This window comes from Thermobia domestica, chromosome 7 (assembly GCF_964235325.1).
Source record: "Thermobia domestica chromosome 7, izTheDome1.hap1.1, whole genome shotgun sequence".
Lineage (NCBI taxonomy): Eukaryota > Metazoa > Arthropoda > Insecta > Zygentoma > Lepismatidae > Thermobia > Thermobia domestica.
Genome location: NC_137460.1, coordinates 70944164 through 70963454, shown reverse-complemented (window position 1 = coordinate 70963454; position 19291 = coordinate 70944164). Strand labels below are relative to the sequence as shown.

The following is a 19291-nucleotide window of genomic DNA, read 5'->3' as shown; positions in this document are numbered from 1 at the left end:
AAGGTTTTTTTTTTTTTTTTTCAGAAAAAAATTAACAGCATTAATTCAAGGAACATTAAATTTTCTCCACAACCGAGAAAATTGATCAAAATATATGGTTCTGTAAGCAATGCAATTTCTTAAGGAATACACGCATAAGGAAGATGATAATTGGTAATTAAAACGTTGCTTTAAATAGCAGTTTACCATTTAGTGTTTGCGTCAGTACAATTTTAAATTTTTAATTATTAATATGCACCTATTATGTCATTACTTAAATTTAATGGTTTGAAAAAGTTTGTCATTATCTCAAAGGGAGTAGAAATTTGGACCAACTTAAAAAGCAGAGGCGGATCCAGGACGGACTTCTGGGGGGGCGGGGCGGTGGGTTGTAATACTGCAACTTAGAACTACTTTTAAGAGCGTCAAAAAATAAACTATATATTTTATTTATATATAAAATAAAAGGTTTCCTCTTCTGGGGGGGGTGCGATTGCCCCCCCCTCGAACCGCCCCTGTTAAAAAGAATACAGAAGCTCGAAAAAGTGTTGAGTTTACTGGTAACTGTATATTGTTTATATACACGACAATGACCATACTTCAACCAATGAAGTATTAGAGTTGAAAAATATAACTGCAATTCCGCGGAATGAAGAAACGTGTGCTTCCCGCTACATTTGAGTCTACTTATGCGTGTCATATCCAGAAAATAAACACAAATACATGAAAAGGCATTATGTGATTTTGCAAAGTGATGGCAAAATTTTCAGACAAGTATATCATTGTAATAAGAGAGCATAACAGAAATAAAACTATTAGTGGTGTTATTTTTTTTTTTAAAAAAAGTATCACCTTCTCCCATGTAATAAATTCCAACACATGGTGTTTCTAGGTCTCTCTCTCCTTCCTCAGTGTAACTTTTGCAGGTACGCTGCTAAACGTATGGAAACCTATACAAGTTAATTCTATATTTCATGTTATGATGAACAAAATTATTAAAACATTCGAAGGCCGTTACTAGGTAGAAAAGTGTTTCACAATGATTTGATGTACTGGAAACTTGTCAAATTCGAAATGAAATGAAATCTTTAGTTTTACGTTCCACTTTTATGCCGGTTGGGCTAAAGGAGACGGTGATGATGAGAAATGAATGAAATGGTGGAATGAAGAAAGTGGGAGGAAACGGGAGAGCCCCGAGAAAACCCACGAGCACGGTGTTTGTCCACCACAAAGTCCACACGGCGCGAGCTGGGATCGAACCAGGGACCCCAAGCACCGGAGGTGAACGCTCTACCACTGAGCCACCGCGCCCCCCTTGTCAAATTCGACTATTAGAAAGTGTCCTAATTGTAAAAACTTTAGTCGCAAAGTAGTATCTGTAAAATATGTTAAGAAATAGATGTGGAAATCGTACGCTTGAGACCGAACTTTCTACTATTTATCATTATCATAGATAATCTGCCATTGCTGGTAGGTCACTTGTTACAACTGAGAAGCTTCCACGATCTTCAACTATTCTCTTCATATTCACGTACGAATTTTCTGTTTTGATATCGTCCATCAACTATAGCCTCCTTCGTTTCCTTCCTCTCTTTCCTGCCACCTCTGCACATCCCTCATGACACAGTTCGTTCTCACCCAATGCCCCAAACAATTTTTCTTCCTCTTTTCAATTACATTTCGAGTTGCTCTTTCCACCCTCACCATTTCTAACATCCTCTCACTCGTCTCCCGCTCGACCCAGCCAATTATCTTCATTATTCTCCACACCCTCATTTCGAAAGCTTCCAGTCTTTTTTCATCGCTTTTGCGTAATGTCCATGTTTGTGCTCCAAACAGTACAATACTCGACACAAAGGATTTAGTGAGTTTTTTTCACAACTCTTTATCCAAAGACCCACAAAACAGATTTTTGCTTTTCCTAAATGCTTCTCTTACTATTCCTATCCTCGTTCTTATTTCACGTTCGCACTTCATATCATCATTAATAATACTTCCCCGTTATCGAAAACTAGTCACCTGTTTTATTGTCTTCTTTCAAACTTCTATATTTCTACTATTAAGACATTTTATAATTAGTAGTATAATATATTTCAAGTCACCAAGTATATGTGAAACTCTTTTCTGTCCTTAAGGATTTTTCAAGAGGAACGTTTTAGCAATTTTGTTTATCATAACATGAAAGTATGGAATGGACTGTATAATTTTCATTTTAGAAGGTATTTGATTTTGAGTTAATGGATTCTTCCACAATGAAAATTCCCTTCAACATGTCATGTGTTTTAGCAGCGTAGCTGGAAAAGTTACACTGAGGAAGAGGCGAAAGGAACTTTGAATCAATATGTATTACCATTAAGTGAGACACTTTTAGTTTAGATTAATGGTTGTACGTCCACAATTGTATACTTATTTAACCGTTTAATTGGCAAGCATTGATAGCATTACATTTAAAATATTTAATTTGCTTTTATGGTTGAACCATCTCTTCCTGATCATAATTTCGTAATTTTTAAAGTATTTTTGTACTCTGGATACAAAATACAGGATACTTATTTCAAACCAACATTGCCATAAGATAGGTCTTATGTGTAGCTACTCAGCAGCATTGATCTATTATGGTAAAATATCATAAGAATACTCTCACAGTAATTACCAACAGTTTCGTTGAAATATTTTTCTACACAGCACGAAACAACAAATAAAAAAGAAGAAGAAGAAGAAGAAGAAGAAGAAGTAGAAGTAGTAGTAGTAGTAGTAGTAGTAGTAGTAGTAGTAGTAGTAGTAGTAGTAGTAGTAGTAGTAGTAGTAGTAGTAGTAGTAGTAGTAGTAGTAGTAGTAGTAGTAGTAGTAGTAGTAGTAGTAGTAGTAGTAGTAGTAGTAGTAGTAGTAGTAGTAGTAGTAGTAGTAGTAGTAGTAGTAGTAGTAGTAGTAGTAGTAGTAGTAGTAGTAGTAGTAGTAGTAGTAGTAGTAGTAGTAGTAGTAGTAGTAGTAGTAGTAGTAGTAGTAGTAGTAGTAGTAGTAGTAGTAGTAGTAGTAGTAGTAGTAGTAGTAGTAGTAGTAATAATAATAATAATAATAATAATAATAATAATAATAATAATAATAATAATAATAATAATAATAAAGAACTTTCGCGGAACGTAGGAGATAAAGCTTCTGCAATACTAAATTTGACTGTCTCCTGTTGACGAAGATTAGAAGTATCTAAAGAAGCGACCTGCAAATCATTTATAGGAATATTGTATGAAAGCAATAATGCCAATTAAATGATCACTGAAGTTATAATTCGTGCGGATAACGGAATGGAATGCAATGTTGCTTGAGAACAAAAATGCCAAATAAAGGGTTAAACACTTCAAGGAATTCCGTATTTACTTTTCAGCACATATTTTGACTAATTTTACCGCAGAAAATTACTGCCACACTACCGGCTGAAATATACTGAGAACCATATTTCTTCAATTCACGAATTCTAATTATTTTATTTTATAATTTTGATAATATCTTCCACTAAGACTTTTTTTTTTTTTTATTTAATAATATAATTTACATACTAGACGTTTTCTTGGAAAGTGAAATTAATTTGCACACATTTCTCTTGCTTTCAGACAATAAATTACATACTAGCATTTTGTTTCTATAATTACTTTAAAGTTCAAAACAATAACATCTCTACTTAAAGTATAACAATTGAAACTACTTATCTTAAATTTTACATTAGTTCTCTCTTCTGGAATTTAATGTTTCTGAAAAAAATACTCATTGTCTATTTTCATTTTCTTACATATAATAGCTAATATATCTTACGGTTTATAAGACAATTTTTCATCCTTTTCAAAGAAAATAATCTAAATGAACTGAATGCTGAATACATAGCCTACAGAAAATTGACCTTTTCAGCCTAAATACTCAGGGAAAAAATACGTACACTTACAGCATATACAAGGTGTTTCAAAAGAATGACTTGATTTATGTATTGATAAAACCAATACTCAAAAATCCTCAAATTGCAAAATACTCAAAAAATCTTTAAGTTTTAGCTATGCTATTACAAATGCTCCATGTGTCCACCAGAAATAGCACGAACAACATCTAGACGATAGCTAAATTCGTCATCGACTTCACACAATGAATCAGCGTTTACAGCAGTTATGGCGGCTGTTATTTTGTTCTTTACTTCTTCTATGTCACGAGGTAAAGGGGGTTTGGGTGCAGGCGGTTCAATGCCAAAACGCCAATGAAAAGTACGCTGGACCGAAATCACTGACTCAGTCTTTGCAAACTGCAGCACACAAAACGCCTTCTGCTGAGCGGACGGCATCTTACTTCTGATTGACTGCAAACTAAGACGCATTAACTGACATTTAACGGCGATTTTCTGAAACTCTAGGCCACGTCCATTCAAACAATACTTATTTCCTTGCCGGTACGTTCCATGTTCCGTAATTATTACCGTCCAAAATCAGGTCATTCTTTTTGAAATGGTGTATATTAAACGAAGATTTCAATCAAATTTTAATAATAATTATAATTATAACAATAATAAAAAAGAAGACTCGCTATTCAGTTAATACTACAACGAATAGTCGTAAGAAGTTAATATTTCTCCGCATAAAATGCTAATATTTAAATATGGTGTGCTTTACACGAGATATTCACATAATGTTTTCAGCGAAGGTGCTAGCAAACTTTTTGTAAATATGACTGTAACGATTATACTTTTTTTTTAATGGGTTGTGACCATTTCTGACAATGTAATGAAAGTTAACAAAATATATATTAAATTAAATAATCAATTGTTAAGTTAATAACGATCAAAGTCACTGAAAATAATATTAGTTTAATATATTAATGTACCACTCCTAATTCTTTTAGAGTAAGCACCGAAACGACTGTCGGGAACAAAAAACATATCCCCTCCCCCACACAAAGTCATTTTATGAGAAAAACGAATCCACATACTCGTCATGAAATTATCAACAAATATTTTCTTCTTTACTACTACTACTACTACTACTCTGCTATAATAATAATAACAATAATAATAATAATAATAATAATAATAATAATAATAATAATAATAATAATAATAATAATAATAATAATAATAATAATAATAATAATAATAATAAAATTATACTTACATCGTCACTTTTGTAGCCAGAATTGGACTTCAGACTCCAATTTATTGTTCTGTCCTTATTCCATCCAACTGTTCTTAACGTTGGCGATACCAGTGATGCCGACACTAGTTGATTCTAAGTAAAATAGTTAAATGCGAAATATTTACACAATGTTGGAATATAAATGAAGAATTAACATTCAAATAATGTCAAGAAGCATAAACTAATCGGTCACGTTATTAATAAAGTCTCAGGAGATAATTAATACTGTACAAATGTTAAAAGAAATATACGGGATCTGCTTTCCTTCCAAAGAAATTAAGCAACTCAACTTAGAGGACACACAATTATTAACTTGCTCCTTTTACTTTGTGTATTAATTACTCTTAAATATAGTTAAACACAAAAACTTCACAAAATTTTTGTTTCAAAAATATAAATATGCGTAAATACTTATATATATCTTTACAATATGTCTAAACTATCTAGTTTCTATTATTAGGAAACTTAATACATAGTTTTTACATTAAAAGAAACACTAGAAATATCAAAAAACAAATGCTAGATTTTAAAAGTTACCAACAACTTTTAAATTACATTTTCCCATATTTATTATTGTGTCTTTTGCATTAAATAATAAATGAACACGTAATTACAATGCGGAAGATTATTAACTGACTTTTAAACACGCCTGAAGATGATTCACTTCCCGATTTTCACAGCACGTATCTCAAATTGCAAGCTTCTCGCACAATAATCTCCATGACGTCGATATCAAGCGATCGTGGTGCCAGTTTCGCAAGTTGCTAACTTCCAATTTAGCATCCGGAAAATGCCATTCAACCAGTGGCGAATGATTTCCAAATAATTGTAACTTACCATAAATTCAGCAATAAAGATATTACGCATATATATTACTCTCAAAAGTTTGCAACGTCTGTTGTTAACACGAAGTGAAATTTCATTACAATCAATTAATTAATAACTATCCTTAATGTGAGACAGTAGCTTCCCGTGGGAACAAAGAAGGAAGCCATTTGAAGCCAAAGAACATTTGAAAGATAGTCGTACACGTTTTAGAGATTACTATTCACACACTTCTAACAGTTCTGAACCTGTAATTAGTTACCAAAATGTTATTTGGGGTGTGAAAAGAGTTTATCAAAAAGTTTCCACCTACTTAGGAAGACGGATGGTGATAACGTTGAAACTGTTTAGGACTAATGTTAAAGATGGCGCATTTATGAGTTAGATTTATTATTTAACAATATGCATCAATTCCTTTCTGTAACTCATATATCAAGGGCTAAATTCTTTTCAAATATCTCAAAAATACATGTAACTTTTGAAAAATGCATTTAATCAGGTTTATTATCTGAAACTGACTGAAGGTATTTTCAATCCTTCGATCTAGTATTTCGATTAATAAGCACGCTCACCATTTGAACGAAAAAGGTAAAAACTGACTTTATTATGCTTGTATATTTATCCTGCGAACATTTTAAGGAAATCTTCTGTTGCCTTCGTCGGTCACGTTGTACGGAGAAAAACTAACGCCAAAACATTCCTATTACTCAAAATGTAATGCACAGAGATTTCATAACTTCGTCATACGTAAATAAAGTATAACTACTGCTTAGAACGTACTCATAACTAATTTGTCAAAAAAACTGAAAGACATTAAATTATAAAAATATAACTGAAAAAGCGAACAACGATGAACATTTCCTGACCAGTAAGCACTCACAGAAAACAGTAGAAATGAGAGTTTCTGTTTTGGAATTAGCTTTCTCCGTACATCCTGGCTGAAGAAAGGGACAGAAGAGTTCCTGAAAATTTTCACAAAATAAATATATAGGCATAATAAAGTCAACTTTATATTATATTATATTATATTGTATATAATATTGTATCAGACATTCTCCTTATTACATATAGGTCAAGTTACGGCAAGAACATAAACAAGGCAAAGGAAATTCACACATATTAACTCTAACTGTACTTACAATCCTCAGTTCCTTTTCTTTCTCCCTAATACCCTGTTCAATCAACTGAAGTTCTTGAGTCAATCTTTCTCCTTCACTTAGCGCTGCTCCTTGTGTTGCCAGCTAAAACAAACAAGATATACATTCTCTGGGTTTTTAAGAAAGCTTTTCACCTTAAGATTGCCATATTGGCCAGAATTTAGTACGATATTTTTAGTATATATAAACTGTTTCGTAAAACTATACTCTTATTATAATCTTAGTTTACTCATTTATACTTGAAAGGAAAAAAAGTTTACTTCATAGCTTATCTAAAGTGGCTCAAGTGGATCATTACAGCATGGAACAGGCTTAGCAGGAAATCTACTGTTAAGGATTTAAAAGAGTGGTACATTTTTAACATGGACGGCAGTGAAGATGATATTTTATGAGGTGATAATCAATCTGGAGAAGAATCTAGTTTCACTTCATCAGCAACAGGAAATTATGATGAGAACTGGGAGTGTTAACCACTAAAAGAAGGTGCAATAAAGACTGAGATTTAAATCTTAAAAAGAGCTTTAAAATCCATTATATATTTTCAAAATGTGTGTAATAATTCATGATTTTTCTTTCATTAATATCATCTCAAAAATGTGGGGTTGTATTATATTCATGATCTTACTACACTGTGTGCAAAATTTACGGATGAGTGACACAACATATTACGGTTGATGGAAATGAATGAAAACCAGTAGCATGTTGCCAGAGGTCTCCTACACGTGCACAGGGAGTAAGAAACTGCATAGTGTGACGTCAACGTAACTGTAGCGAAGAATAGGTCTGCTTCTCCAACACAAAGTAGTTGACTGCAAGGGGTAAGACAGTGTGTGTCAATTAGAGATCTGTTAAGTAAATTGTGATGATGTTACGCACAACACTTGGGTGACTTCACACAGGGAAGAACTGTCGGAAACTGGAAGAAATACGGACTGTGATGAGTATGGTCCAGGAGGTTTGAATTGCCCACAGCATTGTTTTAAGCTAGTTATAGATAATTAACCATCAAATATTGTATCAAATGTTTCAGCAAAATGGAATTTGAACGTGTACGATACCAAGTCGTATGCTACTTTGGGTTGGTTCAATATTTGATACAACTGTTCTAAAATAAAAATTGTTCTATTCCTACTCAACATTGTATCAAAGAAAACAAACGAAAATCACTGTGCAGTGGCGCTAAACATGTACACGGGCAGCAACTGAAATGCTTATTTGATGTCTACAGCAGCATCCTGTTTTGTATAACTGTAAACTTAAAGAAAATTACAACAAGTACAAATACAAAGAAGCCTTGGAAAAAATTATGGCTGAGTTAGGCTGGCAAAGCCAGACTCTAAAAATTTGTGAGCGTTCACATTTTACATGCACGGTTCTTATTACCAATTGCTCGTTTATTTTAAGATTTACGATTTAAACAGCTTACTTTTAAATAATTGCCTAAAATGAGTTCCGCGTTGCACTCTATGCCTACCAACAAATGTAACAATTGAATGAAGAAATGTAAACAAATGAGCAACAAAATTAAGTTGTATTTGATCGTTTATAGTGCGTGTAAAAGTTTTAGCCAAATTATTTGACCAAATGACTATCAAAGATCAGTTTGATACAACATTTTATGGAAAATTATGACCATGTACGGACATCAGGAACATTCCCAACCATAACCAATTCTGTGCGAAGAAAAGGTGGTGGTCAACAACGGTCAAGTACAGCAGAGGACGACTGCTCCACTGTGACAGAGGAAAGAAGGGACCGACGGCAAACAGCGATTGCAATTGGCAAACACATGTAAGAGAACTTCAAGTCGCCCAATCTCATGCTCCACAGTGGCATATTGACTGAATAAGGTTGATCTCTTTGTCCGACGGCCATTACGTTGTATTCCGTTGACAACGACTGTGTCAAGAACATCAGGACTAGACCGAGGAGGAGTGGGGTCGCAATCTCTTCTCTGATGACAGCAGGTTCAGTCTGAGTAGTGACTCTGGACGTACTCATCTGACGAGAAATGGAAACACGCAATGAACTCAAGAACACTGTCAAACATGATCAGGGGAGGCACAATGTCACATAGAAATACTGACCTCCCGATGTTCGAATTCGGTACACTCACCGGTTAACGTTATTGTGACACTGCACTCCCTTTCTACGAGAGTCTTTTGAGAGGTGCAGTCGGCTACAACTACTACTTTATGGATGAAAATGAGCGGTTGCACCGTACAACGCAGGTGGCAGAACTTTTGGACCGAGACTGTATTCGGTGAATGGACTGGCCTGTCTGTTTCCCCGACTTAAACACATTTGGGATGCTGTGGAGAGACATCTTGCAGCACGTAGATACAACACAGACTATCCAGCAGTTGTCAACAGCGCTGGTGCAATAATGGAATTGTATATCACCACAGCTCACTACCAACTTTGTGACCAGCATGGGAGTACGTTGCAGAGTATGCATCGTGTCTGTCGTGATCACAAACACTTTTAAGGACCATTTCACTCCTTTTGAAATGTCAGGGGGAGCATCATGAGTTGCAGTGCTTTCAGTGTAAGTTAATACCTCCGTATAAAAGTATAGTTTTTGTTCTAATCACGTGTTTCTTTATGTTTCCTATATCATAAAGTAGCACTACATTCTATGTTCAAGTTTCACCAATCTATGCTATCTGGAAATGACAGCATTTGAAACTTACTTTCGTACTTAAGTTTTGCAGACTAGTGTATACTGAGACCAGTATGGTACATCGCTATACATTAAAAATTCTCATGTTCAACAAACAAAAACAGAATTCTGAACAATCGTAAACTGTAGCGAGATATTTTCCTGCAGAGCACCAAGGATGCAAAAATGATCTTACTTTAAACTTTTCCATGTTACCTAATATTATCGAATTCTACAGGGAGCATCCTCAGAAAGTAAGTTCAGAAAGTTCCTCACGATAATTCGAATAACCGGAGCGGGACACGTATGCACAAGAGTAAAGGAGGAACACGTAGCCATAACCTGGCACAAACTTAGTTGTGTGGTCAATGATGAGAGAACTTTGGTACGGTAAACATGGTTACAGGCATACAGTCTCCCGCCGAATGCGAGGTACACGAGGTAATCTACCTCTTCCACGCTAAGAACCTGAAGGCGTCAGAGAGATTGGTTCGAATAATATTTGAGATTCGAACATTCTTTGTTTAATATAAAATTACTTGTGGTCATACGCGGAAAATGCCACTAATGACATAGTATTGGTGGCCACACGTGAAGAAATCTCTCAACGATTTACTTAACATCGTCCATTTAGGTTAGTACATACGTGCAGTTTTTTTTTTTTTTGAATATCCTGAGTACGACGCTGCCCCGCTAAAAAAAAGTAATCCTGGGTACGGCCTTGATTGTACGTGTAATAGCTAAAACAAATACATGTCATTGCTTCGTATTTTAACATTATTTTATATGTAACATTTCAACGTTACGTCAACTTGAAAACTATGGTTTATATCGTACGTACATTATGAACTAAAGCGTAAGTTTCAGAAATTTCACACTTCCCCATCAGAGATATTCAAGTGCAAACATTGGCAAAATTCCATTTGTGGCCATATTGATGGTTTATAAAACCACCATTATTCGTTTCTACGATCTCCTAATTCGTTCAGCTGTACATTGTGTGGAGACAAACACAGAAATATTTATATAGGGCATTTCTGGCTCAACTCCTTCTCAGAATTTTCAGAAGTTAAAAATGGTAATTTGGCTGATACTCACTTAGACATCATTTAAGGCATCTGTAAAGTTTGATACTAAGGTTAATTCTAAAATATCATAGTTACAAAAAGGATAATAACACATACCTTCAGATCATTTATCTTTCTTTCCAAGTCACATAACTGTTGTTTAACTTTCTGTGACTCCACCAACAAACTGTAAAAGAAAACAAAAATAATCTAATATGGAAAATAAAGTAACAACACATCAAAAGAAGAAGAAATATCCTTATAAAAATAAATCACCTTGCAAACTTATCTGAAACAGCACAACTAACATTTACTAAATTTTGAATCTCATATGGAAATGAATTCAGGGTGAAAAGGATTACAATATCACAGAAGAGAATATATGATTATTATAGTAGGCTCTACAACAAAGCCCACCGCGAATTATTTCACGCGACATGCCTAGAAATTGTTATATTGATTAAAATGTGAAAAATCCTTTGCTTCTGTAAGATTAGAGCAATAGTTCTTTATAGTTGCAATTACAATCAAGTTCTTGCAATTACATGATTTTTAGCAGTGTTGCTAACTTTCTCAGTTCTTTTTGTCTCCAGAATAGTTTATAAGGTATCCAGTTGCTGTGAACGGCATTATAATTTTTACGTATTCAATCCTTTGTAACTTTTCCCCTATTTATTAGAAACTAGCAGATTGCCCGTTCTTCGCACGACAAGAATGCATTTCGTTATGGACATAAAATGCAACGGGGGTTGAATTTGGATTTCAACGATATCGGAGGTGTCACTGTTCATCTCAGCGGCTCTGGAAAACTATGGACTCGACACTAATATCGGTCATTTTCGATCATTTTTAAATATCTCCCCCCTCCCCTAAGCCGCACCGTCAAAGTGAAATGATAAAAACCATCCCAGGTCCGAACCTCATCTATGTTGAAAATTTGATCGAGATCGGTCGTGGTTTCAAGTGTTATTAAGTTTTATTTATTTTTTATATACGGTATTTCCCCCTCCCCTCCGCTAAGTTCTACCGTCAAGTGAAATGATAAAAAACATTCCAGGCCCAAACCTCATTTATACTGAAAATTTGATCAAAATTGGTCGGGTTGTTCAAGAGTTATTAAGTCGAAAACATAGTCCCTTTCAATTTTATATATTAGATATGTCGTATCACGATCATACTATTTGACACTACGGCACTTAGGATATGCCTCTTTTAATTGGGTGTTTTAAAAATGGCGCCCACGGGCAATAAAGCACTATTCTATAGATCACAATAATGCGAAAATGTTAAATGATGGTATATCCTCCGGGGTCTCCTTCAACCACTATGGGGAATCAAATTTTCACTATGTGGCAACGTCGCATATTAACTTGAAAGCATTAGTATTACCCTACGAATCCATCAAGCAGTTCGTTACATCGATTAATACAATAAGTGACGCTACCGTCAATCTATATCGACTTTAACTGCCATCTCGAAAGAATCAATGTAATTATTTGATAGATTAGTAGATCTATTCTATAGTCCTTTATCTGCGACGCTGCCATAGTGTAATTTGCTTCTCCAGACAAGGACCCGAATGGTACATTTTTTCGCTTTCTTTTGACTTCTAGAGTAATGCTCTGTGGTTTGTGGGCGCCATTATTAGAACACCCAATATATATCGAGTGTTCTAAAAATGGCGCTCATGGACCACAGAGCACTATTCTACAGACCAAAATAAAGTAAAAATGTTATATGATGGTTCCCTCCGGAGCTTTATTCAGCCGCTACGGAGAATCAAGATCTCACAATATGGCAACGTCGCAGATTAACTTGAGGGCCATTAACATTACTCTACGACTACAACAAGCAGTTGAATCGATTGCTACTAGTAAGTGATGCTAACGTCAATCAATATCGACTTTATCTGCCATCTGAAAAGAATGGATATAACTATTTGATACATTGGTCGATTTAATCCACGGTTCTTTATTTGCGACGTTGCCACATAGTGCAATTTGTGTCTCCAGACGAGGACTCGGAAGGTATACAAAAATATAATTTTTTTGCTTTGACTTGTAAAATAATGCTCTGCGGTTCGTGGGCGCTATTTTTAGAACACCCGATATAGTCCAGGAAATCTAGAGCAATTTTACCCTCAACCTGGGCAAAATTGCAACACAAGCTTTTTAAACAGTTTTCGATTCAGAAATTACTACTGAATAACATATTCAAAATCCGACAAAATCGGACCACGGGAACACCCCCAAAAACGGTTTCAAAATGGCGGACCATGTTTCTTTGAAAAAATCGTAGACCTTTACGTTGGAGGCTCTAGTAGCCCTCTTAATTGACACAGAGACATGAATGATACCTCGTTGGAACACTCATAGACCACAAATTGCAACGAAGTGACTTTGGTACCCATCATGCCCAACCCGTAGAAGAAGAAGAAGAAAGTCGATTTTTGTTTTTTAATTAATATTTCTTGGACCCTGGCAACACTGTACGTCCTCATACTCCGGCAGAAAAATTCCTACGCGTAGACCAGACATTGGTAACAACAATATAAAAAAATGAAGGACGTAGGTTCAACAGTAAGGGAGATAAAAATTTGGAACCGCGGACAAAGGAGGGTCACTCTGTATATTTTTACTGTGGTCTAACTTATGTTTCTTAGATCTAGCATCCTCCCTAATTGTCACAGAGACATGAAGCATACCGCGTTGGAAAGCTTATGGAACCCCCTTGCCAACGACGTATCGTTTGTGCCCCCTGTGCCCAACCTGTAGAAAAAAAGAAGAAATTTTGAAAAAATTGGGAAAATCTACACTTTTACCTTTCTTGGGCTCTGGCAACCCTGATAATCGTTGAGTATAGGGGGCACAAACGATACGTCGTTGGAAATGGGGTTCCATAAGCTTTTCTACATATCATAGTCTTGCATGAACCTAGGCACTGAAGAACCATGGCTAATTCCCCTGCAGAAGCCTAGATCCTGACGATAACCTCATCACACTTCAAGAAAAGGGAGCTGAAGGAGTGAACAATGCCAGTAAGGCTCGCGGTAGTAACATTCTCGCCGCTACAAGTATGGTGGTTCATGTCTCTTGTCGCAAACGTTACACTGATAAAAAAGATATTGCGATTGCCCTAAAAAGAAAAACGTCATCGCCGATTCAAAAACGAGTTACTCGCTCGTCGGATGAGTCCTTCAACAGCAACAGTGACTGCCTGTCTTGCGGAACGCCTGTATTATTTGATGACCGTCACGTGTTGAAATCAGAAAATGTTTGAGTGAAAACACAAGCATTGCCACACAGCATTTTAAAGTGTTGTAATGAACGAAACGATACCGGGTCACAAACTGCCTGAGGTCGAATTGAGTACTTCTCACCTGATCTTCATGCAGGAGATTGTGTCTGTCGCACACAGATCATGTAGTATCAACTTTCGAACAGATAAAGCAATTCCTCAACAATACTGCACCGACAATCAGTCAGCGTCAAAAAAATTCCGGGCTGACCGACCTACAAATAATGAGAGAATCCGAGTATTTCAGCGCATCTGTAGTTATTTGGAAGAGCACGATGATGAGCAACTAACTGTGGGAGAACTTGTTACAAAAATGGGCACATTTCTTGTAGGGACTGATCACATTGCATATGACAGACGGCACATGAAGCGTCAACTAATTGAGTACTTCGGTTTAAAAAAAAAATTCTAGTGACAGTGGAAAAAACGACTTCATTACACTTCGAGAAACTGCCAATCACATTCTACGGGCATATCGTGATTTAGCACGAGAGTATGATGAAGAAAAGAAAAAAAAAAAAAAAGAATAATAGAAACCGTAGCTCGACTGATCAAAAGCGACATAAAATTCAAACTACGAACTGGAAGTGATACATATCTTTCACCCAGCGACTTGACCATTCAGGAATTCCTTCAGTACATTCCACCTAGCCTTAAAGTATTCTATGCCATACTTTTTGCCGGAAAGGACAATGAAACCAAAATAGCATCGATTGGCCAGTGTTTGATGCAAGCAGCCAGACCAAGAGATATGTTAGCTCCTCTGCAGTTAGGTGTTGCTGTGCAGCTGCACCACCACTATCGATCGAAACACCTGATTGACACGCTGCATCACCTGGGATTTTGCTCTTCATAGACGGAAGTGCAGCGGTTTGAACGCTGTGCTGCAAGTACATTTGGTAATCGTGTGATCGAAATGCCAGCAGACCAGACTCTCCTCTTTGCAGTGGATAATGTAGACCATAATCTCCAAACGCTGAGTGGTTTAGGCACATTCCATAGTATGGAAATGTTGGCGGCCATTACTCCATCCACTACTACCAGTCTAACCATTCTTCGGAAGCCCGTCTCTGATGATGATGTGAAGTCCCTTGCCAGTGTTCCCATTCACGCATACACTGAAGCCAGGGCTATTCTTGAAAAGGTCAACTGTGAACTGGTAACAGGACCATCATCGAACGAAAGCTTCCTGGATATTTTGTAGAAACGTTCCTGGCACTTTCCGTCACGCACACCAAACTTGTCAGGAATGATGCAGGCCATTCACGCAGATCCATCTCATCATCATCCAGGGAAATCCACTGTTATCTGCTTACCGATTATTGACCTCCATCTGATATGTCATGCATCTATTCCACTTTAGTGTACCTTAAGAAAATATAAAGTCACACCAATCATCAACTTAGACCAACCACTGTTTTGGAAAGCTTCACGTATCCTGCATGACAGAGCACATAACACCAGTATTAAGGATACGGTTCTCCTGTTGGGCTCATTTCATACTCTGATGAACCTTCTAGGAGCAATTGGTTCCCTGATGGATGGCTCAGGCTTACGTGAAATCTTGCATGAGCCTTCCGTGCGCACATGATGGCTGACCTCGCATTAAGTGCACTGCTTGTGGAAAATGTTTTTGTGCAGACCGATAACGGAACACTATCAACGATGCTATCGACGAACTATCAACGATGCTTACTCTCTCTACCAGAGTCTGATGTCGGGTGAGATTACTGTAACTGGAGCTAGTTCTTCACCTCTTCTCCAAGAAGGCCGAGAAAAAATAGAAGCACGAAAGTCAGAACTTATTAACACATCAAAAACAAGTCACTTGTGGCTTGCATACCAGCGCATGTTGACTACAGGAAGGAAACTTGTGGCAGCAGACCGAACAGGAAGCTTGGAGGATCACCTTGATGCTATAGCAGATTGCATTCCCATATTCGCTGCAGCAGGACACTTCAATTATTTGATGTCGACGTGCTTGTACCTGCAAACAATGTTAACGCTGCCATCGGTTAATCCAACAGTTCAGGAAAGCTTTCAAAATGGGTTCAGAGTTATTAGAAGAAGCAACCGTTATTGGGCTGGGTTGTCCTCTGATCTAGTCATAGAACAGGTTCTGATGAGATCGTTAAAATCCACTGGAGGTCTAACCCTTGGGAGTGGAATGTCCGAGATGCAACGATCTTTGTGGGTGCTCTCAATGCCAGAATGCTCCGAGTACAATCTGGCGATGCAAACTCTTACTCACACAGCATATGTCACTAGCGAACAACATAAAAAAGCCGAAATGTCAAGAATGTCACGTGATATCAGTGACACACGTCGCATTCTTGCAGGACTGCAGCCCATTTCACCATTTGACGGAGACAAATCGTTGAGAAACATTGCCACTGGCGTCACAGCGGATTCCTCAGTCAACGTCCATAATTTATTTTCAGTTGGAGAAGAGCTTGCGAAGAAACTATTTCGCAAAGACCTGTTCACTGTGAAGTGGGAACGTGCAGATAAAGTCAAAACTCTAGCATCCTCGAGTAGTGTCAAAATCAGCAGCGATATCTCCGTCGATTCGAATCTTTTGTTTCAAAGACTGTTAGTTGTCGCTAATGCAGGCAGCACATCTTTAGAGAAGACCTTAGCGCATGAATTATGTGCCTACCCACCAGCTTTATTTGAGTCACCCAGCATGATGCATAAGGCAGACAAAGCCCCACTGGCCCATGCGATACTAGAGTTCAGCAAGCAGCAGACCGCATAGTTTGAGGAAACGGAGCCAGACAATATTCTGTATGTCTTAGACGGAGGATCTCTGTTACATAGACTACCATGGTGTAAAGGAAGTTCGTACGACGATATCGCTACATCATTTGCTGAGTATACGGTTCGTAAATATGGCACATCAACCATCGTGTTTGATGGGTATGGAATTTGCTCACCATTGTTCATTGCAACTGTGCTACCGGATGTGCAAGAACGTATTGTACTTGCAGAAAGCATGTCCTTCCATGTACTATTGCTTGTGGTGTGTGCCAAGAAACAGAATGTTTTAACTCTTTAAATGAATATGGTGAGGACAGTGTTAGCGTAGGCGATGACGATGTAGATGTGTAATTTGCCTTCCAAAATATTTCGTCTTCCCATTCTTTTGCTTTAGAATATTTTTGCTTTATATATAGGTGTTAGTTTCTATAAAACGAATTGTCTTGTACACTGTATTATGGTATGACCTTCTATTTGTTATTGCTTGTGGTGTATGCCAAGAAACTGAATGTTTTAACTGTTTAAATGAATATGGTGAGGACAGTGTTAGCGTAGGCAATGACGATGTAGATGTGTAATTTGCCTCCCAAAGTCTTTCGTTATTCCCATTCTTTTGCTTAAGAATATTTTTATGTATAGTACTTATATTAAAGCGACCTTTGATTTAAAGAAAGAAAAAAGATTTTTTCATGCATAGAACGATTATCAGGGTTGCCCGAGCCCAAGAAAGGTAAAAGTGTAGATTTTCCCAGTTTTTTCAAGGTTTCTTCTTCTTCTTTTCCTACAGGTTGGGCACAAGGGGCACAAACGAAACGTCGTTGGCAAGGAGGTTCCATAAGCTTTCCAACGCGGTATGCTTCATGTCTCTGTGACAATTAGGGAGGATGCTAGATCTAAGAAACATAAGTTAGACCACAGTAAAAAATATACAGAGTGACCCTCCTTTGTCCGCGGTTCCAAATTTTTATCTCCCTTACTGTTGAACCTACGTCCTTCATTTTTTTATATTATTGTTACCAATGTCTGGTCTACGCGTAGGAATTTTTCTGCCGGAGTATGAGGACGTACAGTGTTGCCAGGGTCCAAGAAATATTAATTAAAAAACAAAAATCGACTTTCTTCTTCTTCTTCTTCTTCTACGGGTTGGGCATGATGGATACCAAAGTCACTTCGTTGCAATTTGTGGTCTATGAGCGTTCCAACGAGGTATCATTCATGTCTCTGTGTCAATTAAGAGGGCTACTAGAGCCTCCAACGTAAAGGTCTACGATTTTTTCGAAAAACTATCGTCTGCCATTTTGAAACCGTTTTTGGGGGTGTTCCCGTGGTCCGATTTTGTCGGATTTTGGATATTTTCATCAGGTGAGGTACCTAAACAAAATACAGGTGTAAAACTAAAGGTTGCAATTTTGCCCAGGTCAAACCGTATTTTGACTCGACTAATATATATATAAGCTCCATTCCCCTTTAGGATATATATACAGTAATAGATACATACAGCAATGGAAAAACTAACAGCAACTCCATGTGATTTTATGCGCTTACAAGGTTTAATCAGAAGTTTCTACGTAAGTAAGCATAAACATACAATGATATATATATGTATCAATTTAATGGAAATTTTATGAATAACAGAAATTAAGTTACAAAAGTTCCTGTATCCGTAATAATGGGTGATACCTTACTAAATATGACAGCCATTATTAGCAAAAGTTAAATTTAGGTTTGTACAAAAATGACTTTGACCTGAGCTATTATATTTATTATTTATTTTCGGTAACACTTGCTTTCAGCGCAACAATGTTGCTAAAGAAATAGTATCCCGGGGTTTGTTATTTAAATACAAACATAAATAAGCGATGAAACTATTGATCAAATGATACGATGCTAGAATAGAAGAGTACCCGACGAAAATCTACCAGACGAAATTTCATCGGCTACAAATAAATTTATGATATTGACTTTCATAAATAAATAAGCGCTGCGCCATAAGCACCCACTAATGAATAAAAATAAGATAGCAAAGTGGTTTTGAAATATTGTGCGAGTTTTTGGCGATCAACAACTTTCGTAGTTTCTGCTTTATCCATAAATAAAATACATAAGTTACTACTTACTCTTTGGAAGCAAAATTCGAGGTGCCATCTGCAGATCTACTCTGCACAAATAACTGAGGAGGATCTATAATACCATGTCCAATAGTTATATATCCATCTCCTAATCCTGCGGTCGGTGGAGCAACAATATGGCCACCTGGTAAAGCAGCAGCCGGTAATGGTGTTGGATAGCCTAAAAACAAAATAACCATTATATCCACATATTAAGATCAAATTGATGTATTGAAAAGAGTGTCCATATTTTTATATATTTATTTTTTAT

At 36.6% G+C, this 19291-nt stretch overlaps 1 protein-coding gene across 4 annotated transcripts in view; it reads right to left on the bottom strand.

The window, feature by feature from the left end:
• Nucleotides 1-19291, bottom strand: part of roq (RING finger and CCCH-type zinc finger domain-containing protein roquin) — a 134173-nt gene that overhangs the window by 16154 nt on the left and 98728 nt on the right. For all 4 annotated transcript variants that reach the window (XM_081764831.1, XM_081764833.1, XM_081764834.1 and 1 more), the window contains exons 14-17: nt 19030-19201; nt 10973-11042; nt 7109-7210; nt 5124-5237 (exon numbers count right to left, since the gene is read on the bottom strand). In XM_081764831.1, the coding sequence (XP_081620957.1) occupies nt 5124-5237; nt 7109-7210; nt 10973-11042; nt 19030-19201 (458 nt within the window). The remainder of the gene's footprint in view (nt 1-5123; nt 5238-7108; nt 7211-10972; nt 11043-19029; nt 19202-19291) is intronic.